Raw genomic sequence first — 26,728 nt, 5'->3', positions numbered from 1 at the left:
GTCCGTGGGCCTCCTTTTGCTCTCTGGGTCTGCTGGTGCATCGGCGGGTTGCCGCTCCTGGAAAGCCTCGTGTCTGTGACCACGTTTGCCGAGGACGAACTTTGTCTTGAGGCCGTGGCCTTCGAAAGGGGCCCCTCTGCCCGAGGGTGGGAAGGCTTCTGCAGCAGTCACATGGAGGGGAGGTGCGGTGTGGGCACTGCTGCTATTTCTAACCCAGAGGGAAGGGAACCTTGACTGCTTGAAAAGCAGGCTGATTGTCAGGGGCGGAACCGAACTCGGAGCTGTCAGGGCCGTCACAAGGAAAACGCCTGGCAGGGGGCGGCGACAGGGGGCTTGGGCTGACAGGCCTGTGATTTTTGAAAGAAACATCTTTAAGAAAGTGACTTAAAGTAGGAGAGAAATATTATTATTAGATAATGGCTGTCAGGTTATTTTTTGATGTGTTCTCTGGGTCTTTCGTAATCATCTTGTCCTTAGATGGTAAGCCCTTCCCCCTGGCCACGAGCAGCCAGGGGGCATGTCCTGTGCCCCTGTGGCTTTCACCCTGGTGCCAGGCACATGGCGGGCATCAGAAGACGTTTGCTGGGTGGCCAGTGGTCACTTCAGCGGGAGGTTTTATAAATAATCCTCCAGGCTTCGTTAATGAACCACAAACTCGGATGAGCCTTGGACCTTTGCTCTAAACACCTGTGCCTGGCCTAGCCTATCGGGCACCAGGCAGGGAACTGGTCCCGCAGGGGAGCAGCAGTAGGATGGGGCTGTGATAACCACCCTCCCCATGCAGCCCCACCTGAGTCGCCTCCTCCCTAGCCTCTCTTCCCCCATCACACTCCAGCCGCATTCCTGAGGCTCAGCGTGGCCGGTGTAGCCGCGGGTTCTCCTGCAGAATTGCTTTTGTGACCTTGCACTTGCTGGGGCCAGCCCTGCCAAGCCTCCCTGCTGAGGCTTCCCCACTGCCTCTCAGGTGAAGTCCATCCAGCACGGGGCACCTGCCAACCCTTAGCATGGGACACCCTGTCAGGACACCTGCCAGCCCTTCTCCACCTGATGAGCGACCACGGGGTGCGGGAGGGGGACTTTACACACGGCCGACCTCATCAACGTGGTTTCCTCCCTGTTTAGGAAGCTGGATCTGCCCGGCAGTGCTTTGGAAGCCGCCTCCAGAGGAGACTTTGAGCTGCGGGGCTACGGCTTCGAGGCGGCCGAGGAGCAGCTGAGAAGACCCCGCCTCGTGCGCGTGGGGCTGGTTCAGAACAGAACGCCCCTCCCGGCGGATGCCCCTGTGCTGGAGCAGGTGCAGCCCCTTTTGATCATATAAATGCGAGACCGCCCTTTGTCTCAGACACATCGGCAGTCCCTGGCTGGCCACTCGCTCTGGGTCCCCAGGTTCAGGTGCCTGCTGCCCTTGCCTCCCCCTCCCCTCTCACTGCCCTCAACACCTTCCCTTCCACTCCTTCTCCCACTGTTTATCCAAGCATCCACTCCCCCCGACCAGGGGAGGTGTCCTTTTGACCAGCAGGTACACTGGTCACTTGCCAGCACTTGCTAGTCAGGACTCTCCCCCCCCCCCCCCCCGTGTTCCTCCGCCTGAATCCTAAGCATGGGACTCAGAGGACCCAGAAACGGGCCAGCTGTTGGTGACCTAGGCTGACAGAATGCACTAGGGATTCGCTCATGCCTTGCAGTTAGGATACAAGTGTGACAGTGTCTCTATGTCCCTAAACGAAGATGTTGTCACAGACACAGGAGGTTTGGCTGGTTTGCAGAGTTCTCTCCAGCTGCTCAGGCTTCGTGGCTTCCTAGGCAGAAGTTGCCACAGGATACAGGGGGCCTGAGACTCCTGGGGGTTGCTGGAGAAGCCCCAGGCACTTGACTGCCAGGTCGGGCTCTGCATCTTGCTTCCCATCGGTCCTCTCTTAGCTCCTGTCGGATTCCGAGCTGTCTGTTTCTCGGTTGCCTTTTGGTCTCTGGGTTCGTTGTCGGGCCAGGGATGTGGTTCTCGCCCCGCTCCGCCCCTCACCAACGCCCAGCAAATAAGTGTGTTCATGTGCTTTGCTGTCCGCAAATCTCCAGAGGAAGGCACAGCCTCTGCAGGGGGAGAGGTTAGGAGCTCTGGGAAGAGTTTGTGTTCTCTGGATCTTCTGCCTGGTTCCTTTGTGCACACACAGCTGGGCGCCTCCCGAGAGCTGGGTGCCCTGCTGAAGACACACAGACGATGAGCATGTTTGTGCTTTCTTCCTGGGCCCAAGGAGCCCCAGGGGGTCCTGGGAGTGACAGAAGAACAGTGGGAACAGCACTGCTGTAAGGGTGCTGCCCAAAGATTCAGGGGCACCCGCTCAGCCCCCAGTCTGCAGAGGATTCTCAGAGGGGTGATGGGTGACACCTCCAGGAAGACCGGGTTGGGGCAGGGGCTTCCCTGGCCAAGGGCGCACCCCAAACCTTTACTGAAACAAGCCAGAAAGGTGAGCTGTTGCATGCTAAGAGCCACACAGGAAAGTAGGAATGACAGGAGTGAATGCAGGCAGTGGCCAGCGGGCCATGTCCCAAGCTACAGAAGGCCGTGCCGACTACAGTAAGTGGCCCCTTCCTCTCTCACGCCTCAGCAACACCAGGGGACAGGTGCCAATCTCTGTCCTACGAGGTGAGGGAGTCGGGGCGGTGGCACCGTGCCCCTGGGAGCCTAGAGTTACTGCACCACTACCTTTTCCTGACGAGAACTAAACGTTAGAACCTCCCCGCCTGGCTCCTGCCACCACCACCACCCCAGCCGCACCGCGGCACCTGACTGGGTTCTGAGACGTCGTCTTCATGACAGAACTGAACGGGTGCTAACCCTCGCTTCTTCAACCGTCAGGTCTCTGCCCTCCACAAACGCATAGAGGCCATCGCGGAGGTGGCTGCCATGTGCGGCGTCAACATCATCTGCTTCCAGGAAGCCTGGAGTAAGTCTCTTTCCTGGGGCCTTATCTCCCTGTTGCTAAGAGTGCCTGCTGCCTGAATTTTATTTACTTATAATTTGTATTTATCTGAGAGTCAGAGAGAGGGAGGGAGGGAGGGGTAGATGGATGGTGAGAGAGAGAGAGAGAGGCTTCTATACTGGTTCACTTCTCAAAAGCCTACAATGGGGGCCAGTGCTGTGGTGCAGCGGGTTAATGCCCTGGCCTTGAAGCGCCGGCATCCCATGTGGACACCGGTTCAAGACCCAGCTGCTCCTCTTCCGATCCAGCTCTCTGCTGTGGCCTGGGAAAGCAGTGGAGGATGGCCCAAGTCCCTGGGCCCCTGCACCCGCATGGGAGACCTGGAAGAAGCTCCTGGCTCCTGGCTTCGGATCGGCACAGCTCCGGCCATTGTGGCCAGTTGGGGAGTGAACCATCGGATGGGAGACTCTCTGCTTCTCCTCTCTCTGTGTAACTCTTTCAAATGAATAAATAAATCTTAAATTTAAAAAAAAAAAAAAAAAAAAAAAGCCTGCAACAACCAGGGCTGGACAAAGCCAAAGCTAGAAGCTGGGAGCTCAATCCAGATTTCACACATGGATGGCAGGGACCCAAGTACTTGAGCCAGCACCACTTCCTCCCAAGCATCTGCTTTTTTTAAAGATTTATTTATTTTTCATTTGAAAGGCAGAGTTACAGAGAGAGAGAGAGAGAGAGAGAGAGAGGGAGGGAGAGAGAGAGAGAGAGAGAGAGAGAGGTTTTCCATCTACTGATTCACTCACCAAATGGCCACAACAGCCAGAGCTGATCCGAAGCCAGGAGCCAGGAGCTTCCACGTGGGTGCAGGGGCCCAAGCACTCGGGCCATACTCTACTGCTTTCCCAGGCCATAGCAGAGAGCTGGATCAGAAGTGGAGCAGCAGGGACTTGAACTGGCCCCTGTATGGGATGCCGGCACTGCAGGCCAGGGCTTTAACCCCCTAAGCCACAGCACCAGCCCCCCAGCATCTACATTAGCAGGAAGCTGAAATTAGGAACCAGATCAGGGATATGACCCAAGTGCTCCAATACAGGATTCAGGCATCCTAACCAGTGTTTTAACTGCTGTGGCTGCTCCCTGATTTTTTTAAAGTCTCCTTTCTTAGGACAAGCATTTGGCCTAGGGGTTAAGATACAAGTTAGAATACCTGTATCCCACATCAGAGAACCTGGATTCAATGCCTGGCTACAGCTCCTGCTTCCAGCTTTCTGCTAATTTGAACACTGGGGAGCATCAGGTGCCGGCTCAAGTAATTGGGCCCTTACCACTCACATGGGAAACACCTGGATTGACTTCTTGGCTCCCAACTATAGCCTGGCCCAGTCCTGGCTGTTGCAGGCATTTGGGGGAGTGAACTAGTGGATGGAGCTCTGTCTGTCTCTTTCTTAAATTTAAAAAAATAAGTCAGTCTCCTATTTTGCTTATTCATACAAAGATTTTTGTCAGCCATACCAGAAACTTAAGAGCCCTGGCCTTTGGCCTCCTCTCATGCCTCAGTCTGTCATTTGATCCTGTCGGTTCCATCCACACCTTCCCACCTCTGTACCACTGCTCTGGTCCAAGCTGCCAGCACTCTCTCCTTAAGCAGAGTTACAGACAGAGGTCTTCCATCCACTGGTGAATCTGAAGCCAGGAGCCAAGAGCTTCCAGGTCTCCCACATGGGTGCAAGGGCCCAAGGAGTTGGGCCATCTTCTTCTGCTTTCCCAGGCCATAGCAGAGAGCTGGCTTAGAAGTGGAGCAGCTGGGACTTGAACCGGTACCCACGTGGGATGCTGGCACCACAGCACCAGCCCCTCTCCTTGGCCTTTGTAATTACCCCCAGCTGGTCTTGTGCCCTCTGCTCTGCCCCCTCCCACTCCCATCATCTCCAGCTCTCAGTTCAGAGCTGGCCTCCCACAATCTAAATTCGAGTCCTATGTGTACAGGGGACTTTCCAAAAGTTAATGGCGAATGCATGTTATGAGAAAACTGTGGATAAGATAAATTCACCTTTTAATTCAGTTTTCCACAAACTCTTTAAGGTACCCTCATGCACTTCTGGTACTCTGTACCTTCTCTTTATGTTATTTTGAGCTTTGTCAAGGCCGTCCATGTACAGTTAAATGGGCCCACAGGGTCTGATACAGAAACGGAAAGCCGGTCTTGGGCTTCCCCAGAGGCAGCTTCTGCTCACGCTTCCCTGGCCCCTTGGGAACTCACCTTGGTTTCTGTTTCTCCTTCCTGGTCTTTCAGGTTTGTGTTGTCTCTTGACTTCCCGCCGTGGAAGAAGTTGCCTCCCGCTGCGCCCTTCCGAATCCATCCCCTATCCTGTCTGTGCCAAGCCATTTTATCAGCTCTGATTTCTTTCCTGTAACGCTCTGTGTTCCGTGGAGTTTGCTTTGTTTTAGACCTACCACAAGTTCAATCTCCTCCTCCCTCCCCCCCCCCCTTTCTGTCTCTGTCTCTCTCTCTCTTTCCTAAACCCTCTTACCCTGTTCAGACACATGAAGCAGTCTGTCAACTCCATCTCCTTGGAGGAATTGGCCCCAGAACCTTCTGCCTGCTCTTGTCTGATCTGGGGACCCCCCTCTGCTGGCCACAGGCTGCCACCCTGGAATCTCCCTTCAGCACCACCCGGAGAGTCCCTGCCCCTGGCTCCTGTGTTTCTTGGATCCCACAGCTTCCTCTTTCTTGACTGAGTCCCCCATTTTGGTGGAGCGTTTCCCTGAAAAAGACAACGTAGGAGGTAGAAAGTTTTTGAGACTTTGCACATCTGCACATGTGTTTCTTCCACAGCTCACTTGATAACTGGGTTGGGTGTTGAGTTCTAGGTTGGAAATACTTTACTTCTGGAGTCTGAACACATTGCTCCATCGTCTTCCACCTTGGAGTGCTGAGGTGCCCCACGCCACTCTGGTTTATGACCCGTGGTCTGTGACTCGCTCATCTCTGGAAGTTTACAGTCTTCCCTTTTTGCTAATACCATGCAGTTTCACGGTGATGTCTCGGGGTGTGTGTATCCCTTTCAGCCCTTTTTCTAGGCAGTCCCTGGGTTCCTCCAATCTAGAAACTCGGGTCTTGCACAACTAGGAAGTTTTTTCTTACTGTTTCATCAGTCATTTTTTTTTTCCTCATCCAAAGACAAATAGCAAATTTTAGTTTGAAGATCTGATTTGGTTTTGTTTGTGATTCTAAAGTCAGAGGACGTGACACTGAATTCCATAAACTAGAATAAGCATTTCAGTGAACCAAACATAGGGTGTGGCTTTCTAGACAGAGGACGGTTGAGGAAAGCAGAAACGGAACAAAGAGAAGGTCGTGGGTTTCAGGGTTACTTTCCCTGTAATGTGGGGACAGGGAGATAGAACAATGAAAAAAATGAATAACTGAGTATCGAGTTATGTTTCTGAAAGGATTAAAGCAGAGGGCCCATCATGACCCTGCTGATTGAGACAGGGCACTGGGAGATTCGACTGTTAGCTGTCTCTCCTGATTTCTCAAAAGGTCACATAAGAATTTAGTTTCAGTTTGGTGACATTGGACTTTAGCATGAAGAACTCCGTTTCTTCTTTAAAAAAAAATTGTATCTACTTGAAAATCAGAGTGAGCAAGACAGAGAGCTTCTATCCACTGGTTCACTCCCCAAATGCCTACAACAGCCAGGGCTAGAGGCAGGCTGAAGCCAGGAGTTAGGAACTCCATCCTGGTCTCCCATGTGGGTAGCAAGGGCCCAGGTACTTGGGTCCTCATCCTCTGCCTCCCAGGATGCACTAGCAAGGAGCTGAATTGGAAGTAAAGCAGATGATACACAAACTGGCACTCCGATATGGGGTGTGGGCATCCCAAGTAGCAGCTTGACCTACGAGGCTGCAACCCCCTGCCCCAAATAACTCTGTCTTGAGTTCTAGTCTGGTCTGCTGAGACTAGTGAGTGAGCCCAGTCCAAATCTATGGCCTCATATAATTTTTATTTAATACTTTTTTCTCTAGTTCTCTCTTCCTGATATTCCTGCTGTTTGGATATTGGAACCCTGAATCATTCCCTAATTTTCCTAGGTATTTCCTCTTATTTTTTGTTTCTTTGTCATTTTTGCTTAACTTCCATTAAATTCCATCTAACTTGTCACTCAGCCCTTCTATCCAGTCGTTCATTTCTGCTGTCATATTTGAATTTATAGCATCCTTTTGGTTTGAAAGTCCCTGATTTGTCACATCTTGTTTTTTGTTTTATTTTGTTTTGTTTTGGACAGGCAGAGTTAGACAGTGAGACAGAGACAGAGACAGAGAGAAAGGTCTTCCTTTTTCCTTTGGTTCACCCCACAAGTGGCCGCCACGGCCAGCACGTTGTTTCCTCCTGGTCTCCCACGCGGGTGCAGGGCTCAAGGGCCATCCTCTACTGCACTCCCGGGCCATAGCAGAGAGCTGGACTGGAAGAGGAGCAACCGAGACAGAATCCGGCACCCCAACCGGGACTAGAACCTGGAGTGCCGGCACCATAGGCAGAGGATTAGCCTAGTGAGCCACGGCACTGGCCCACATCTTGTTCTTACGTCGTGGTCGCCATGTTTTTTTCTTATCTCTAAGGATATTAATGGGAAATTAAAAAAAAATCTTTTGTTTGCCTTACTTCAGTTTTTTAAATCTCTCTAGATTTTTTTTTGAAGGATGTCTTTTTTTTTTTTTTTAAGATTTATTTATGTATTTGAAAGAGTTACAGAGAGAAAGATAGAGACAGATCTTGCTTGTTCACTCCCCAAATGGCCACAATGGTCAGGCTGAAGCCAAGAGTTTTTTCTGAGTTCCCCATGTAGGTGACAGGGGCCCAAAGACTTGGCCCATCTTCTGCTGTTTTCCTAGGCACATTAGTAGGGAGCTGGAATGGAAGCAGAGCAGCCTGGACTTGAACTGGTGCCCATGTGGGATGCCGGTGCCGCAGGCCACATCTTAGCCCACGATGCCACAACGCCAGCCCCTTTAATCTGCTTACATTTTAAGAACAGAGGATTAAAAAGCTCATGCTGAGCCCTGAGGTTGTGGGAGGGGCTCATCCACTGAGCCCCGTTATAGGATGATCTGGTTGAGCAGTAATCCCCATAAATCCCGAAGGGAATGGCTCTGAGTCATTCTTTTCAGGCTGCTCGGATTCCCCAGAGAAGAGTCTTTGTTCTCCTGCCAGACAGAGGAAGAGTACGAAGACATTCACTCGATCCCTGTGTCTTGACTCTGCCTGCCCAGGCCTCCCCAGACCCAGAGACCCTCTGTTGACCTGGCTTTGGAGAGCAGCCCCTGGCCTCCCCCAGCTCAGAGTGGCAGGTGCCAGGCTCCTGGAGTGAAGGAGAGACCCAGGCACCTACCTGCTGCCTAGGCAGGCTTTTACCCCGTCCATCATCCCTCTGTCTCCCCATCTTCTTGAGTACCTGGTGGCCTCTGGTCATGGAGCTTTTGGGGAGCCATGGTGGAGAGTGGGGTTCCCTTGGCCTCCTTGACTGCTGGCAGGACTTGGTTTCCTCTGATCTGAGACCGTCACATTCCTCTGCCTGCCAGCTGCTTATGCTTCAGTGCTCTCTCCTCTGAAGACCCCGTCTTTGTGGGTTTACCCCTTTGCATAAAAGTCTCCTTCCTGTTACGTTGGTGGGGCTTCAGGAAAGATCGCGTGTGATCTGTGTCTGCACCCAGACATTCTGCTATGTTTCCTATTACTGCATTTATACTTTCATCTGTGGTTGTATGATATTCTCTTTTTTAAAAAAAATTTACTGTTTGAGAGACTGAGAGAGGAAGCGAAAGATCTCCCATCTACTGGTTCACTCCCAAAATGCTGCAACAGCCAGGGCTGGGCCAGTCCGAGACCAGGAGCTGAGAACTCCACCTGGGTCTTCCACATGGGCGGCAAGGACCTAAACACTTGAGTCATCTCCTGCTGCCTCCCAGGGTGTGCATTAACAGTTCCTGATATCATTATGCTCTTAGAATGGTATCTACAAACCATATTGAATCTGTTTAAAACTAAGTAAGAATTTCAAAAAAGTAAACTGGAGCCAAGAGCCAGAGCTGGGACTCGAACCCAGACACTGTGATATGGGATGCAGATGTCCAACTACTAGACCAAATGCCCGCCCCTGTATGGCTCTTAATTTGCCTGCTACCTCCATTAGATCATAAGCTCCCTGAGGTTAGTACTTCTATTTATGTTTGTCTTTTCCCATCCCTGCTCCTACTCATTTGTTAAAAGATTTACTTATTCATTCATTGATTCATTTGAAAAGCAGATTGACAGGGAGAAAGAAAGAGACAGAGATCTTCCATCATCTCCTGGTTCCCTCCCCAAATGGCCACAACAGCCAAGTTTGGGCTAGGCTGAAGCCAGGAGCCAGGAACTCCATCCTGGTCTCCCACTTCAGTAGCAGAGGCCCAAGTACTTGGGTCTTTTCCCATTGCCTTCCCAGGCACGTTAGCAGGACGCTGGATCAGAAGTGGAGCAGCCAGGGCTCAAACCCTGCAGCAATCCAATAGGATGCTTGCAAGCGGTGGCTTAACCCACTGCATCACAGTGACAGTACCCCCTTCACAGCTCCCTTTCCTATTTTAAGCATAGTGGCCAGAACAGTCCCTGGTACGTGATGACAAGTACTAAAAATACATACGGTTTTCCAACTTCATCTCTTCATCTGGAACTGCCTGTCATCCATCAGGGCCTTTGTGGGGCCCTGGGGATTCCACCATGCAGAGCAGAGGCCATGTGGCCACCCCACATTGTAATTCACTGCTTCCCTGTGGACTGGCAGTTTCAGGGGGCACAGTCTGGTCCAGGTCAGGAGCCTGGGTCATCAGGTGTGGGAACCCCTTCCCCTCCAGAAACTGAAGTTGGGACTTTGCTACCAGCCTCGCCCGACCTCCCCTGCACATCCTTCTTCTGGAAGTTTGTTTACATTAGAGTGATCACATAAACAGGAAAAGAAGCCATTAAAGGGAAGTGGAGGGATCTGGAGCCCTTTTCAGAATGGGCCGCTGTATTCTCTCGGGGCCCTTGAGTCACTCCTAATGCTCTAAAGGCTGAGAATTAATGGTCATTAAGGAGCATTTTTGTTATCAACAGCTTTTTTTTTTCTTTTTTGTTTGCTTCCTTAAAATAGTTCATCCCCCTTCACTGAAGGGAGCCTGGGGGACCTTGAGCTCGGCACCAAGGCCCCTGGGGCAGGGCTGACAATGGTGGCCATGATGGTGGTGGGGCCGTAGGTGGTGGCACAGTCACTGGGACTGGAAGGAGCCAGGAGACTGAGACGTGGAGGGTCACACCTGTTGCCTGTTAGGCTCAGCTCGTGTCTGGCTTTTGGGAAATGCTGACTCCAATTGTCACTCCCAAGTAGACCATGCAACCCTTACCAAGGCCAATTAAATGGTTCCCGGACACATCATGTGGTTTTCTGTAAATCCTCCTCAGAAGGTAGTCAGTGGGGCCGGCATTGTGGCTCCGCAGGTTCAGTTGCTGCCTGCTATACCGGCATCCCATATGGACACCAATTCAAGTCCTGGCTGTTCTACTTCCAGCCCAGCTCCCTGCTAATGGGCCTGGGAAAGCAGCAGCAGATGGTCCAGGTGTTTGGGCCCCTGCACCCACATGGGAGACCCAGAAGAAGCTCCTGGCTTCAGGTTGGCCCAGCTCCACCCATTGTGGCATTTGAGGAGCGAACCAATGGATTGAAGATTCTTTCTCTGTCTGTCTCTTTCAAATAAATTAATCAATCTTCAAAAAAAATAGTAGTGCAGAACTAGAACAATAACAGACATCTAGAAACTTCTGTTCAACAAATCTCACTTAAGAAATTCATATGGGTTCTTGTGAAGAGAGAGCTCCCAAGAGTATACCTGATAGAAGGGAACTAGCCAGGGAGTTAGGTGGCAATAAATAAAGCTGGAAATATTTTTTTTTTATAATTTCCATGTAATGATGCATTGTAATGCCTACTTTCCCATAATGCACTTGTGTCTCATCCAGGACCAGGAAGGAGGAGATACCATGATGGCCATATGGAAATTAAGCTCTATATGGAAGCCCACTGAAACTCCCAGAAAGTGCATGCATGCCTGCACACACACTAAACTGTACCCCATTTGCATCATCTCTTATCCTTGAGAGACTGATAACATGGGAGCAGCCATTCTTTTGTTCTTGGCTTCTGAACTACTCTTATGGGTCCTTCTCTAGCCACCTCTCTCTTTCTGTTTCTAGGTAGGTCTCTGACCCACTCACAATGGGTATCTCTCCATGTGGGGTTACCCACACTCATGTGTGAATGTGTATGTTCACTCTGTCTCTCTTTTAAATACATCCTGCTCTCACTGTATTTATGCCTCTGTTTTGAGTTCTTACGTTTGTGGGGGAATAAAATTGAAATCCTGGTACAACCCAGGGGGAAACAGGAGAGGGAGGAGCAAAAATGTAGAAGATGAACCCAGAATGGCCCGTGAAGTGTAGCCAGGTGATAGGAGACACACATTTCATGGCAGTGAGATACAAGTTCACTCCATAATAATAGGTAGAATTTAAAAGGAGAGAATGATCCAACATGGGAAGCAGACCACACAGCATACTCACAGAATGACAAACACCCTAAACAGCACTCTGGCCCCAGAATCAGCCCTTAAAGCATTCGGTTCTGGCTAAAAAGCCCATGAGAACATTTCAGGCATAGAAAGCCAAGACTCTGTGACCAAAAAAAAGTCTACATGAAAAATCTGTGAGTGAGATCCCATTGGAAAGAAGGGACCATCAAAGAAGGAGGTACCTTTCTCTGAAGGGAGGAAAGAACCTCCACTTTGCTTATGGCCCAGTCTAAATAATGATGGAGTTTGTGGAACTCAAAAGGCTTCCATAGCCTTGGCAGCTCATGACAAGAGCCTCAGGTGATCACTGACATCATAAATAAGAGTGTCAATTGTTAAATCAACAGCAGGAGTCACTGTACTCTTGTTTCCCATGTAGGACCTCTGTCCTTAATGAGTTGTACTATGAGAATTAACGATAAAACTAATCTTCAAACAGTACTTTATATTTTGTGTGTCTGTGTAGGTGCAAACTGTTGAAATCTTTACTTAGTATAGAGTTGGTCTTCTGAATATAAAGATAATTGAAAATGAATCTTAATGAAGAATGGGATGGGAGAGGGGGTAGGAGGTGGGATGGGAATGGGGGTGGGAGGGTGGGTATGGGGGGAAAAACTGCTATATTCCAAAAGTTGTACTTATGAAATTTATATTTATTGAATAAAAGCTTTCCAACCACAACTTTAAAAAGTTTCACCCCAGCAGACTGGCGGACACCAAAGATAACTTCAAGGGCAAGCACTGGGCACAGCAGTTGAGACACCACTTCCAAAGCCCGCATCCCATATCAGCAAGTCCCAGTTCCGCGTCTGGTCCAGCTTCCTGTTAATGTATGCTCTGGAAGGCAGCAGTGATAACTCAATTATTAGGGTTCTTTCCATCCTCATGAGAGACCAAGACTGAGTTCCAGGCACCTAGCATTGGCCTGGCATAGCCCTGGCTGTGGAAGGCATTTGGGGGAGTGAACAGATGGTGAAACAGCGCTCTTGCTCTCTCCCTTTCAGGTATATTAAAATTAAAGAAACTCCATTTGTTGCAGACCCTCCAAGTGTGGCTGGGGCTGCAGCAATATGACACGTGCAGCCAATGAGCCCATGCCTACCCCAGCCCCTTCCCCTCCGTTCCCAACACAGGAAACTGCCATTGTGAACCTGGTATGCATGGGGGGTGACAGACACCTTAGGCTTGTTATTGTGTGTGTGTGCTCATTGTTTGAAAACCAAGCAAGCAGAGGCAGGTGGGTTTGATGACATTTCCTACTGAATAAGGCTCCTGGTGGGGTCTAGCTAGAAATCATGGGAATAAGGCATTAATCCTTTGAGATACTCATCCTGTCCAGTGGTCCCCAAATTTCTTGTGAGGTTATTAAATGACTGCATTGTTAAAACTTTATTATTTGAAAGACAGAGTGAGAGACAGAAAGATCTTCCAGCCACTGGTTCATTCCTCAAATGGCTGCAACAGCCAGGGCTGGGCCAGGCTGAAGCCAGGAGTCAAGAACTCCAACCAAGTCTCCCATGTGGATGGCAGGGGCTCTACTTGGGCCATCGGCTGCTTTTCCAGGCATATCAGCAAGGGGCTGGATTGGAAGCAGAGCTGCTAGGACTTGGACCAGCAGTCCCAAATGGGATGCTGGCATCCCAAATATTTTTTTTCTCCAGAAACTTTTTATTTAAGGAATACAATTTCATACATTTTATAATTACAACTTTAGGAACATGGTGATTCTTCCCACTGTACCCACCCTCCCACCCCAAATATTTTGAATCCATAGCGGAATCCAAGAATGCAGAATGGGATGTGAAGAGCTGACTGTGTGTGTCCTTATGTGTCTCTCTGCTTTGGCTTCTCATGCTGTTGCAGCATATGTCAGAAATCCTGTGTTTTGTTTTGTTTTTTTTTTTAACATTTATTACTTGAAAGGCAGAGTTACTGAGAAGCAAAGGCAGAGAGAGAGAGAGGTCTTCCATCCACTGGTTCACTCCCCAGATGATCTCAATGGCTGGAGCTGGGACCATCTGAATCCAGGAGCCAGGAGCTTCTTCCATGTCCTGCTTACGAGTGCAGGGTTCCAAGGAGTTGGGCCATTGCCGGCGCCGTGGCTCACTAGGCTAATCCTCCGCCTTGTGGCGCTGGCACACCGGGTTCTAGTCCCGGTCGGGGCGCCAGATTCTGTCCCGGTTGCCCCTCTTCCAGGCCAGCTCTCTGCTGTGGCCAGGGAGTGCAGTGGAGGATGGCCCAAGTGCTTGGGCCCTGCACCCCATGAGAGACCAGGATAAGTACCTGGCTCCTGCCATCGGATCAGCGTGGTGCGCCGGCCGCGGCGGCCATTGGAGGGTGAACCAATGGCAAAAGGAAGACCTTTCTCTCTGTCTCTCTCTCTCTCACTGTCCACTCTGCCTGTCAAAAAAAAAAAAAAAAAAAAAAAAAAAAAAAAGGAGTTGGGCCATCTTCCACTGCTTTCCCAGGCCACAGCAGAGAGCTAGATTGGAAGTGGAGCAGCCAGGACTCAAACCAGTGCCCATATGGGATGTTGCACTGCAGGCAGCGGCCTTACCCACTACCCCACAGCGCTGGCTCCCAGAAATCCCTTTTTTAAGGCAGAGTAATATTCCATCGTATGGATAGATCACATGATGTTAATCTATTCACTTGTTAATGAACATCTGCACTCAGAAGCTAGGCCTTGGACTTCTATTCTGTTGTGATTTCCTGCTGCTGGACCAAGGAGCCCTTGACCCCGAGAGGTCATGCACATTGGATTGATCCTGACCTCTCTCTTCCCAACAGCCATGCCCTTTGCCTTCTGTACGAGAGAGAAGCTTCCTTGGACAGAATTTGCAGAGTCAGCTGAGGATGGGCCCACCACCAGATTCTGCCAGAAGGTATGACACGCAAACTGTGCCCATGGCACAGCCACCAAACGTGTGTAAGTCTCAGAGCCCGGCCACAGCTGTAGTCCTTCACCATGGAAAACGCACCTGTTTGGTGCTTGTTTTACTTGATAAAATTAGATACAACTATTTGCTGCCTTTTTTTTTAGTGTATGTCCACTTAAAATCAGCTTTTGGTGGCTTTTTCAGTTGAGGGAGCCATGAGGCACGGAGGCCTGAGGGGCACACGACTCCCGTAGTAAGAGCTGCAGCCGGCCCCCGGGGCCCGGGGGTGTTGATTCCTCGTCCAGAGCTCTGCCTCCCGCACTTGCTGCTCGCAGAAACCACACCAGCTTCCCCGCATGGCCTGTCTCATCAGTGTAGAAATTGGTTTTGATTTTTCCTGATTAAAACCTCGTAATGGATGTTGTTTGGTCGCATTTATATGAGCTGTCCGGAATGGCAGGTCTGGAGAGAGAGGAAGCACATTAGCGATTGCCACGGGCAAAGGGTGGGGGGGAGGGGAGCGACTACGAATCTGTACAGGGTTTCCCTTTGGGGTGACGAAAATGTCCTAAAATTAGGTTGTGGCGACAGTTGCACAACTCTGTGAATATACTAAAAAACCCACTGAATTGCACGCTTGAAAAGGGTGAGATTTCTGCTATACGGATTATATCTTAATCAAGCTGTTATTTTAAAAAATGACAAAGAGGTGGCACGTGATAACTGACCCTTGTTTCCACCTCTAACAAAAGAGCCCTTCCGTGTCTCCTTGTTCTCTTTCAGGCTTCACAGGGGTTTCTTTGGGCCGAGCTGTAGCCTGGTGATTTTTTATTCAGTACTCGGTTGTGATTTCAAACATCAGTGTTCTCTGGCTACAAGTGGTGGGGGGAGGAGGCCTTCTTCAATCTCTAGGCTGTCTGTTTCTTGAAAACTGGCAAGGGGGCGCTTGTCGATGATAAGCCTGGGCCAGGACTGGAGACGGGCAGGAGTGGGTGCTGGTGCAAGGGGCCAGTGCACAGGAAGGGTGCAGGCTCCGAGATTGCCCTCATTACGGCCCCTGACGTTGCTCCGTAGCGTGCCTCTTCCCCTCTCCCGGTGTCCCAGCCAGGGGTGATGCCAGACAAATTAGAACTGAGGACAGATGACCATCGGGGATGCTTCCAGGCATTGTCACTCGAGCCATCAACCGCTGCCTCCCCGGATGCACGGTAACAGGAATCTGGAGTCAGGAGCTGGTGCCTGCCCTGGTTTGACTGTGTCCCTCAAGTTCAGGTATCAGAGACTTCATCCTCAGTGCCACGGCACGGGGAGGTGTGGCCTCTAACAGGCGATTCGGTCATGAAGACTGCGCCCATGGGTGGGCTCACGTTGTCATCGTGAGTCTGGGCTCGTCGGGCAGATGAGCTCCATCCCTTTTTGCTGTCTCCCCTTTCCTCTTCCCATCTTGGGGTGATGCCGCATGATGACCTCCGTCAGACGTGGACCTCGATCTTGGACTCCAGCCTGAAGGGAAGAAATAGGAATTACCCAGTCTGGAACGTTCTGTTCCAGCTGCACGGAACAGACTAGGACAGTGCCAGAGAGCCTTTGTGGTTCTCTTGGTGTACGTGAGATGTGTGTGTGTGTGTGTGTGTGTATTTTGGGTTTTTTTTGTGTGTGTGTATATGTGAAAAATAATTATATGTAATTATATATTTACATATAATTTTATATATATTATAAATATATCTATATATAATTTACCAATGGAATGAGTGTTTGGCCTAGCAGTTAAGATGCCGCTTGAGACACCTGCGCCCCATATCAGTGCACGCAGGTTTGGGTCCTGGCCCTGGCCTCTGATTCCAGTTTCCTGCTAATATGCCATCCTTGGATGGCCACATGGATGACCCAACTGCTTGGACGGCTCAAGTAGTTCGTTCTCTGATGCTGACCTGGATTGAGCCCCTGGCTCACAGCTTCAGCCTGGCCCAGCCCTGGGACTGTCACAGGCATTTGAGGAGTGAACCAGAGGATGCACGTTTTTTCCCTTTTCTTCTGCCTCTCAAATAAAAATAATTTTTTTAAAAAAATTACCATATTCACCATTTTCAGCGTATAGTTCAGTAGTGTAGTGTGCATTCACATTGGCATGCATCAGCTCTCCAAACATTTTGCATCTTGCAAACCTGAGACTCTGTACCCATTAAACAATAGCTCCCTGTTCCTCCCTGCCATTGGCTCCTAGCAACCACCATCCTGCTTTCTGATTCTGTGCATTTGATTGTTTTAGGTACCTTAAATAAGTGGAATTGCACAGTATGTGCCTTTTTTGGACTGTCTAACTTAATGTAGCACATCACACCTTTTTTTAAGATTTATTTTTTAATGATTTCTTTTTTAAAAGATTTATTTATTTATTTATTTGGAAGTCAGAGTTACACAGAGAGGGAGAGGCACAGAGGGAGAGGGAGAGGGAGAGGCAGAGAGAGAGAGAGAGGTGTCTTCCATCTGCTGGTTCACTCCCCAGTTGATTATTCCACATTTGGTTGCTGCATCCGTCTGTTGGACGCTTGGGCTGCTTTTGCCTCTTGGCTGTGGCAGTCGATGTACTGTGACTATGAACATGGATGTCCTCATATCTCTTTGAGACTTTGCTTTTTCTTCTTTGGACCCTATCCCCAGGAGTGGGATTGCTGGGTCGGATCCTACGGTAATTTTATTTCCAGGCTTCTTGACGGCCCCCCGTCTGGTTTTCTGTGGTGGCTGCACCGTTGTGCTGTTCCCAGCAGCAGTGCCCAAGGGCAGAGCTTACTCTTTCTTGGCTGAGTGTGAGCACCAGCACGATGCCGACATTTAGTATTCCAGACAACAAACGTGCATGTCACAGCTCTGAACCAAGCCTGATTATTTAGCAGGATCATTGAATGCCTCCCCAATTAAAAAAAAAACAACAACCCTGTGATGATGGATTTGAAATCAGGACTCTGCTGTTGTCTGCATTTTTTTTTCCCAGCTGGCCAAGAAGCACGAGATGGTGGTGGTGTCCCCCATCCTGGAGCGAGACAGAAACCACGGGGACGTCTTGTGGAACACAGCTGTGGTGATCTCGAGTTCTGGAACCGTCCTGGGGAAGACGAGGAAAAACCACATCCCCAGAGTGGGCGATTTCAACGAGGTGTGCTGCCTGTGGCCACCCCCGTGTGTGTGTGTGTGTGTGTGTGTGTGTCTGTGTGTGTTGGGTGGAGGGAGGTCTGTGTGAGGTGTGTTTTGTGTGTGTGTGCATGTATGTGTATTGGGGGGAGGGAGGTCTGTGTGAGGCCATGCTCCACATCACAGGTGTATGTTGGGGGGTGGAGGGAGGTCTGTGTGAGGTCACACTCAATATTGCATGTGTGTTTTGTGTGTGTGTGCATGTATGTGTATTGGGGGGAGGGAGGTCTGTGTGAGGCCACGCTCCACATCACAGGTGTATGTTGGGGGGTGGAGGGAGGTCTGTGTAAGGTCATACTCTACATTGCACGTGTGTGTGTGTGTTGGGGCGTGAAGGGAGGTCTGCACGAGGCCACGCTCCACATTGCACATGTGTGTGTGTGTGCGTGTGTTGGGAAGTGGAGGAAGGTCTGTGCGAGGCCACACTCCACATCGCACGATGTCACAGCATAGTGTGATTCCTCACGTCTCCTTTCATCCCCCTGACGGACAGAACCCTTCAGTGAGTCCCAGAACAGCTTTTGGCACAGCGCCTATTTGTATGTCTTTCAGCATAACCTTGATTTGACTTCCTGAAATTCTTCTTTTCAAAAACTATACATGTATGTTAATTGATGGAAAATGTGCGTGTGTAGGGAGTGACATTTCAGTACAAGGGCACTTCAGAAAGTTGGTGGCAAATGGAATGGAATGATTATTTTGGTGCCATAATCTTTTGAGTCCCCATTTATGAGTGTCTTGTAAAAGCTCCTGGGCTCCAGCATTGTAGTATAGCGGCTAAAGCCACTGCCTGTGTTGCCAGCATCCCATAAGGGCGACGGTTCCCACCCCGGCTGCTCCACTTCTGATCCAGCTCCCTGCTAATGAGCCTGGAAAAGCAGCAGAACATGGCTTAAGTCCTTGGGCCTCTGCACCCACATGGGAGACCTGGAAGAAGCTCCAGGCTCCTGGCATCAGTGGATGGAACATCTCTGCCTGCCTCCCTCTCTACCTCCCCCCGCCCCCCGCCCACTACCCTTCAAATAAGTAAATTTTTTAAAGAGTTCATGTAAAATGCATATTATGAAGAATGGATTTCAGCTTTTACAACACAAATTTGTCTTCTTTTTTTTTTTTTTTTTTTTTTAACAGGCAGAGTGGACAGTGAGAGAGAGAAACAGAGAGAAAGGTCTTCCTTTGCCGTTGGTTCACCCTCCAATGGCCGCCATGGCTGACGCACTGCGGCCGGCGCACCACGCCAATCCGAGAGCAGGAGCCAGGCGCTTATCCTGGTCTCTCATTGGGTGCAGGGCCCAAGGACTTGGGCCATCCTCCACTGCACTCCCTGGCCACAGCAGAGAGCTGGACTGGAAGAGGGGCAACCGGGACAGAATCTAGTGCCCCAAATGGGACTAGAACCCGGTGTGCTGGCACCACTAGGCGGAGGATTAGCCTATTTAGCCGTGGCGCCGGCCTTTATCTTCATTTTCCACAGACTTTCTGAAGTGTCCCCATGTAAGTGTAATGATTAGAGCAGCATAATTTGAAGTTCTTTGAAATTCCAAGCCCATCACAGCTGTTGGTGGGGGGTGGGGGTAGGGTGGGATGGGGTGGTAGTGTGGGTACCTGCACAAGTGCCTGCACAGGTAGCTGCACCCCATGATCAGGGTGGGAGTTTGGATTGGTTAATGCCATTTCATGGGTGGTGAGGCAGAGAGGGTGGCCTGTGAAGGAGAGAAATGAATTCTATCCAATACCCAAGATATTAACTCTGAGCTTGATTGGTCAGAAACACAGTCATTCCGGAAGTGACGTCCCCAGTCCTTCCACCTCCTCCCCTCCCTGATCACGGGTCCCAGCCACTCAGGTGCATGAGAAACAGGCAGCAGCGCCAGTCCCGGTTCTCCTAAACAAAAGACAAACCCAGTGTCTCTTAGTAACAGTTGCAGGTGGGTGTTGGAGGACCAGCCCTCCCCTGTTTATTCTGGGATTAATCTTTAGCTTCCTGCAGAAAGCATAGGGCTGGCTTCAGCCCTGCAGGGCCTGCTCCAGTGTCTGCCACCTGCACACGTCCTGGTGGTCTGCTTGGTTGTGGTCAACTTTGAAAGAAGTGGAGAGGGGCCGGCGCTGTGGCGCAGTGGGTTAACACACTGGCCTGAAGCACTGGCATCCCATATGGGCGCCGGTTCTAGTCCCAGCTGCTCCTCCTCCGATCCAGAGCTCTGCTATGGCCTGGGAAAGCAGTAGAAGATGGCCCAAGTCCTTGGGACCCTGCACTCACATTGGAGACCAGGAAGAAACTCCTGGCTCCTGGCTTTGGATTGGTGCAGCTCCGGCCATTGTGGCCAACTGGGGAGTGAACCATCGGATGGAAGACACCCCCCACCCCGTCTCTCTCTCTGCCTCTCCTCTCTCTCTGTAACTCTGACTTTCAAATAAATAAACAAATCTTAAAAAAAAAAAAAAAAAAAGAAAAGAAAAGAAAGAAGAAGAAGAAGAAGGCCGGTGCCTTGGCTCAATAGGCTAATCCTCCGCCTGCAGCACCAGCACACTGGGTTCTAATCCTGGTCGGGGCACCAGATTCTGTCCTGGTCGCTCCTCTTCCTGTCCAGCTCTCTGCTGTGGCCTGGGAGTGCAGTGGAGGATGGCCCAAGTCCTTGGGCCCTGCACCCGCGTGGGAGACCAGGAGAAGCACCTGGCTCCTGGCTTCGGATCAGCGCGGTGCACCAGCCAAAGTGGGGGTGAACCAACGGAAAAAGGAAGACCTTCCTCTCTGTCTCTCTCTCTCACTGTCCACTCTGCCTGTCAAAAAAAAAAAAAAAAAAAAAAAAAAGAAGAAGAAAAGAAAAAAGAAAAAGACAAGAGTGGAGAGAGGCTTTGAAAGGCTCCAGGAGCAGATACAACTGGGACCGGACCTGACTTGCCCTCCAGCCTCCCTCAGGGCTGTCCCTGATGATGTCCCAGGGCCCACACCCCAGGGAAGGATGGGTCTGCCTGTCCTGCCCTGAAGTGCCTAATCCTAGAAAGACTGCCCAAGGCACTGTGTAGAGAAAGACCTTTTTCAGGCTGTCTCAGGTCGGGGCTTAGCAGCTGGGTGGGTTTTTGGAACGGATGGAGCAGGGGGGGCTCCCTCAGCGCCACCATCAGTTCAAGGGCACGAGCTTGGTGAGGACATTGCACAAACCTTACCCGACAGTTCTCCAATGATTGAAACCTCACTGTGGCTTATCCTCAAAACAATATCAGAGTTGCTTTGGGATGTTTTTTAAGATTTATGTATTTATTTGAAAGGCAGAGTTAGAGAGAGGCAGAGAGAGAGGTTTTCCATCTGCTGGTTCACTCCCCAGATGACCACAACGGCTGGAGCTGTGCCGATCAAAGCCAGGAGCTTCTTCTGGGTCTCCCATATTGGTGCAGGGACCCAAGGACTCTACTGCTTTCCCAGGCCACAGCAGAGAAGCAGAGAGCTGGATCAGATGTGAAGCAGCCGGGACTCGAACTTGCACCCATATGGGATGCCGGCACTGCAGGCTGCGGTTTTACCCACTACCCCACAGCACCAGTCCCAGGGAAATTTTTTTTTTTTTATGTATCACAAGAGAAATCGTGAATAAATGCTCAAGGGAGATTTCCCCTTAGGCCTGGCTTGTTTTTGTGTCGGTTTTCTTTTTTCTTTTTTTTTTTTTTTTTTTGTCTGCCAAGTCTAAAGAAAGGGATATTTTACGGTTCAGAGGGAACCAATGTGGGGCTTTCTGTTTTCCAGTCGACCTACTACATGGAGGGGAACCTAGGCCACCCCGTGTTCGAGACGCAGTTCGGGAAAATCGCCGTGAACATCTGCTACGGGCGGCACCACCCCCTCAACTGGCTCATGTACAGCATCAATGGCGCCGAGATCATCTTCAACCCCTCGGCCACCATCGGGGCGCTCAGGTCGCTTGGCAGACAGGGTCTGGGGGGTGCGTCTCGGGGCCAGCGCAGGTCCGGTAGGTTCGGCACTAGGACGTTGTGACAGAGCAGAGCCCTGGGATTTTATGTCGTCCGCATCGCCGGCTTCTTGGCAAAAAGAATTCTCAGTGTGACAGTGACAGCCCCACTTCCTGCAACAGCCACGCCATAGAAACCACCCACCTTTGCTATGATTCTGTACACTGGGCTTGAGAGTGCCGCCCCTACCCTTCCCTTAACCTTCAGGGATTCAGAAGGCTCCAACTCTGAGTGCCTGGGGGTTCGCAGGGCCCTGGCCAGAGAGCGCTTCTATGCGAGGGGCCTGGGATTCCTGATCCTTGCGTCTGCAGTGTCAGGCATAGCGAGGGTGGACATTCAGTTGCGGAAAGGAACAGGCGAGGGAATTGGAGCTGAGGAGGTTCCCAGGAGGCAAGCGTTTGGTGCAGCGGTTCTGCCCCTGCTGCACGCGGGGTGACCGAACCTCATACTGGAGTGATTGGTCCGAGTGCCTGCTCCACTTCCAATCCAGCTCCCTCCTCGTGTGCACCCTGGGAAGGCAGCAGGGCTTAGGTTCCTGCCACCCCCATAGGAGACCTGGATTGAACTCCAGGCTCTTGGCACAGCCCTGGCTATTGTGGGCATTTGGAGAATAACCCAGTGAATGGAAGGTTCTCTCTCTCTCTCTCTCCCTCTCCCTCTCTCCCTCTCTCCCTCTCTCCCTCTCTCCCTCTCTCCCTCTCTCCCCCCTCCCTCTCCTCTCTCCCCCCTCCCTCTCCTCTCTCCTCTCTCCTCTCTTCTCTCTCTCTCTCCTCTCTCTCTCTCTCTCTCCTCTCTCTCTCTCTCTTTGTCTGTCTGTCTGTCTGTCTTTAAAATAAATTGGAAAATTGAAAAACTAAGAAGTAGGTCAGCCCAGGAAAGTTTTCTGTAGTCCATGAAGCATTTTCTTTTTTAACCTCCTATTGGCAGGTGTTTCAGTGTCTGCCTCATCCTCTACTAACTACTGTAGACCAGCAGGGCTAGGAACAGTGGCGGGGGCAGGGCTCCTGGACCCTCTAGGGCCCCTCGTCCTACTAGCTGAGACAAGCCCACACACCTGTGTTCCTGCCTCTTCTCTTCCCCAGTGGCTGAGCACTGGGGTGGTTTCCGGTTTTGCATCATTGCATGTAACACAGCTCTAGGAATTTATATGCAAATACTTTTCTCCCCATCTCAGTTCCTCCAAAGCAGGAGGTAGATGCTGGCTTTCACTAGCTGGGGTTCTGGCCATCTGGGGTCCCAGCAGGCAATGGGGCTGCCCATTCCCTCTGTGAAGGGGGTGTCCAGGTTGGGCTGTTTTGAGTTCTCTGTTAACCCACACCTCTCTCCCCCTCTTGTCCTTACTCTTGCTAAATTCTGAATGTCAGAAATGTGACCTGTAGAGGGGACTTCAGAACGTTCTTGATATTAAGATATCATGTCCCATGTTGGATAGAGCCCCTGGGTTCGAATCCCAGCTCCACTGCAGATCACAGCTTCCTGCTAACCTGCACCTTGGGAGACAGCAGCGGGTGATGTTTCGAGTCGCTGGGTGGGAGACCCAGATTGAATTCCTGGCTCCTGGCTTTGCCTGTTGTGGGCGTCTGGGTAGTGAATCAGAGGATGGGAGATCTCTGTCCCTCTCGCTCTTGCTCTCTCCTTTTGAAATTCAAGGTAGTTCATGGAAAAGGGAAGTTAAACGATGAGTTTATTTTGGTACAAAACTTTTTGAAAGCCATGCTTCTCTTTTTAAAGTATTTATTCATTCACTTATTTGGAAGGAAGAGTGACAGAGAGAGAGAGAGAGAGAGAGAGAGAGAACACAAGAGCGAAAGAGCTTTCATCTGCTGGTTGAATCCCCAAATGCCAGCCACTGGGGCTGGGCCAGGCTTGGGTCTTCCACAGCCTGGTAGGCTGATTGGAGGTGACTGATTTTCCTGCCCGAGCCGGGACACAGCCAAGCCTCTGCTTCCAGGGCTGGCAGTAGAAGCTGCCACGGGTCCTTTGGAAAGCATCACATTTTGTGAGTTCCTAAGGACCCGTGGCCTTTGACCGGGGAATGGTTCTCCTGGAACTGTGGTGTGGGCAGGGCAGGGCAGGGCAAGGCTGGACCTGTGAAGATGTTTATGACAGCATCGTCTGTCATAGAAGAGCTGGCAGCCAGAGAAATGTCAGGGTTAAGTAAATTTCAGCCCATCTCTCCCGTGGGTTATTGCCACTAAAAGGAGTCATTATGAAGATAATGTGGCATCACGACAGAAGCCTAGAGCAATGAGAAGAGGCATGCAGGCTGCAGTCGGAACTCAGGAGAAATGTCCCTGCCTGCAGACAAGCACGGTCAGCAAGGGTGGCAGCAAAAGGACGGCAGGGGGTTTAGGAGGACAATAGGGTTCTGGGTGATTTTCTTATTAAAATGATAAATGAATCTCTTTTTTAAATTTTTCAAAATTTCCATTGCATTTGAAGCATAAACAGAGAGAGAGACAGAGAAAAGAGATCTTCTGGCTATCAGTTGACTCCCCAAATGTCCACAGCAGCCATGACTGGGCCAGGCTAAAGCCAGGAGCCCAGAGCTCCGGCAGGATCTCCGACATGGGTGGCAGGGACCCGAGTACTTGAGCCGTCATCTGCTGCCTCCCAGGAGATGCATCAGCAGGGAGATGGATTGGAAGCAGAGCTGGGACCCAAAACCTAGGACTACGAGACGCGGTGCAGGCGTCCCAAGCTGTGTCCTAAGGGCGGTGCCACCACATGGTCACTTGCAGGATTGATAGTGTTGGTAAGCACCGGGCTGGGCAGCCCTGCCACCCCCTAAGCTGTACGCAAGCCTCAGATGACAGCTTCCAGAACCCCCCGTTCCCCTCCGTATCAGGGATAGCCATAGTTGCGTGTAAGCGCTGTGGCCAGCAGGCTGCCGTCGCTCACTGCCAGGCCCTAAGCACACAAGAGACTCTGGATGCACTTTGATTAATTGAGTCGTCTCATCAACCCCGGGACGTGTCCCGCGCGGCTCAAGTGAGGATATGCCTTCTGGTATCCGTCCATCAGGAAGCGACAGGCCCAGCCCCCGGCTGCCCTTCCACTTCCCGCTGTGGCTATTTTTAGGAGTCTGTGGACGCTACACTGGGAATATGGCAAATGTCCCATTCTCCCCTTGGACACTTCGCCGTTCCCGCACACCCCAGGCTCTCCCAGGCCTCCGGCTGCCTCTCCCTGCACAGGCTGCCAGCTGTGGCTTTGAGTGCTACACAGACCTCCTCCCTCCCTGGAGACTCACAGGAGCGATGCTTTGTGGCAGTCCCCCTGCAAGTGTCTGTTTAATTTAATTCCTGGAAAATGTCACCCAGGAGTGCGTCTCTGTAAAAAAAATCCTTTCTTAAAAGTTTTGTCAGCTTGGTTTAGCAGCTGGGGTGGGGGGAGCCCCCCAAAAAAGCGTATTAATCTTCCTGAAAACTGGGCTTTGACAAGCACCCACCCCCTCCACCCACGCCCTGGTTGAAACCAGGTGCATGCTCGCTCACGAGAAGGAAAAATCCAGGGCGTTTTGCTCCCAGACACTCGGCGCTCCTGGGCGGGCGTTAGTCACGTCAACCCAGATCTTCACGGTGATGTTCAGACACAGAGATAATGAGCCACCAGCAGGCCCGCCACGTCCATGTTGCAGAGCCACAGGGGCTCCGGTCGGGGCACACGCCCTCTTTAGTGGCTGCTGGACTGAGGCTCACGGCTCAGCTGGGCCTGTGTGGGCTCCCCTGGCCCCTGGCCCCCAGCCAGTGGAGAACCAGGGTGCCCCTGCTTGGAGCCCCTGCTTGGAGACTTAAGAGTTCAGAAGAGGGAAGTGAGAAGGCACTGGGCTACGGCACAGCACAGAGGCGGTGACCTTGTTGTAGGATCTGCCCTTGCTCTATTACCGAAATCCCTTTTTGGTTTCATTCTGTTTGTTTACGCTGGAATCCCCACCCATCCTTTGGACGCTGCTGACCAAGGCAACACAGGGAAGGTCCAGTCAGGGCACTAGAGCCCAGGCTTGGCCCTCACGGGTGCTCCAAGCCCCTCCGGCTTCCAGTTCCCTTCCACACGGGAGAGGCCCTGCCCCGCCCTGCAGCCAGGCATGAGCCTCCACTGGGATGTGGCCAACCTGCTTCCTCCCATGCCTCTCTTACAGCGAGTCCCTATGGCCAATCGAAGCCAGGAATGCCGCCATTGCCAATCACTGCTACACGTGTGCCATCAACCGCGTGGGTGAGGTCAGTCTCCGAGGCCTGGCCGAGGGGAGGCCTGCATCCCGTGGCCTCCGTGGGGACTTGTCTCACCCACACTGCCTCTGCTCCCGGTTCCCTCCTGTGCATGCCACCAAGCCCGAGGGTCCCAAGAGGGGCAAGACTGGCCTGATCTGCCATCTTTAAAGATAGCACTATGCCCGCCCTCTCTCTCTGGTTCTGATTTAATTTCTAGCAAAAAAATCATTCTGAAAGGGGATGTCTTAGGCAACTGTCCCCTCCGAGTAGCCAGTTTCTTTTGCCCCATTGACCTGGCCCCGTGCACTGAACTGTCTTGTCCACCGGACATGGCGCGTTTGTCTCTAACCCTCTTCCTCTTTGTCACGCCTCAGGTCCCATCCGTGCTCGGATGAGAGCACCTGATAAGTCTGAGGTAGCTGGGGGTCCCACGCGCGGTCGGTCTGATTCCTGTCCACAGAGAGAGAGCCCTGTGTTTGCATAGCCCCATCACAACTTGATGTGCTTTGGGGAAAACGTGGAAAAGAGTTTGGGGACCCCCACCCTCTCCCTTCCTGCCATCAAAGGCCCCAGGCTGGTGTTTACAGAGGGTCAGGCGGGCCCAAGCCCGAATGCCATCTACAGCCCCCTGGTACCTTTCTTTTCTACCTCACCGGCTGTTCCTGGCCTGGCTGAGGGAATGGGCACGAATGTAGTGGTGGCGCCACCTACAGGTCACTTATTTCACAGGAGCACTTCCCGCACGAGTTCACCTCTGGAGACGGAAAGAAGGGTAAGTTCCAGGAGCAGGTGAGGAGTGGGGGCCTCACCCTCCCGTTATGCCGTCTGCTGTGCTCCTCAGCCCACCTCTGCATGCACCTGGCACCCGGGAAGAGGCGTGGCCGCCTCTCTGCCTCACCTCCCCTGGGCAGTGGTGGCA

General features: G+C 51.5%; 1 protein-coding gene across 1 annotated transcript in view; it reads left to right on the top strand.

Moving 5' to 3' along the window:
- Positions 1-26,728, top strand: part of UPB1 (beta-ureidopropionase 1) — a 40,157-nt gene that overhangs the window by 8,921 nt on the left and 4,508 nt on the right. Inside the window, exons 2-8 of the mRNA XM_002722551.5 lie at positions 1,123-1,294; positions 2,855-2,942; positions 14,349-14,443; positions 17,433-17,594; positions 21,372-21,541; positions 25,737-25,818; positions 26,539-26,581. Of these exons, the coding sequence (XP_002722597.2) occupies positions 1,123-1,294; positions 2,855-2,942; positions 14,349-14,443; positions 17,433-17,594; positions 21,372-21,541; positions 25,737-25,818; positions 26,539-26,581 (812 nt within the window). The remainder of the gene's footprint in view (positions 1-1,122; positions 1,295-2,854; positions 2,943-14,348; positions 14,444-17,432; positions 17,595-21,371; positions 21,542-25,736; positions 25,819-26,538; positions 26,582-26,728) is intronic.

Source organism: Oryctolagus cuniculus, chromosome 21 (genome assembly GCF_964237555.1).
Source record: "Oryctolagus cuniculus chromosome 21, mOryCun1.1, whole genome shotgun sequence".
Taxonomy (NCBI): Eukaryota; Metazoa; Chordata; class Mammalia; order Lagomorpha; family Leporidae; genus Oryctolagus; species Oryctolagus cuniculus.
Note: the sequence above shows the minus strand (reverse complement) of the source record. Positions and strands in the feature narration are given on the sequence as shown.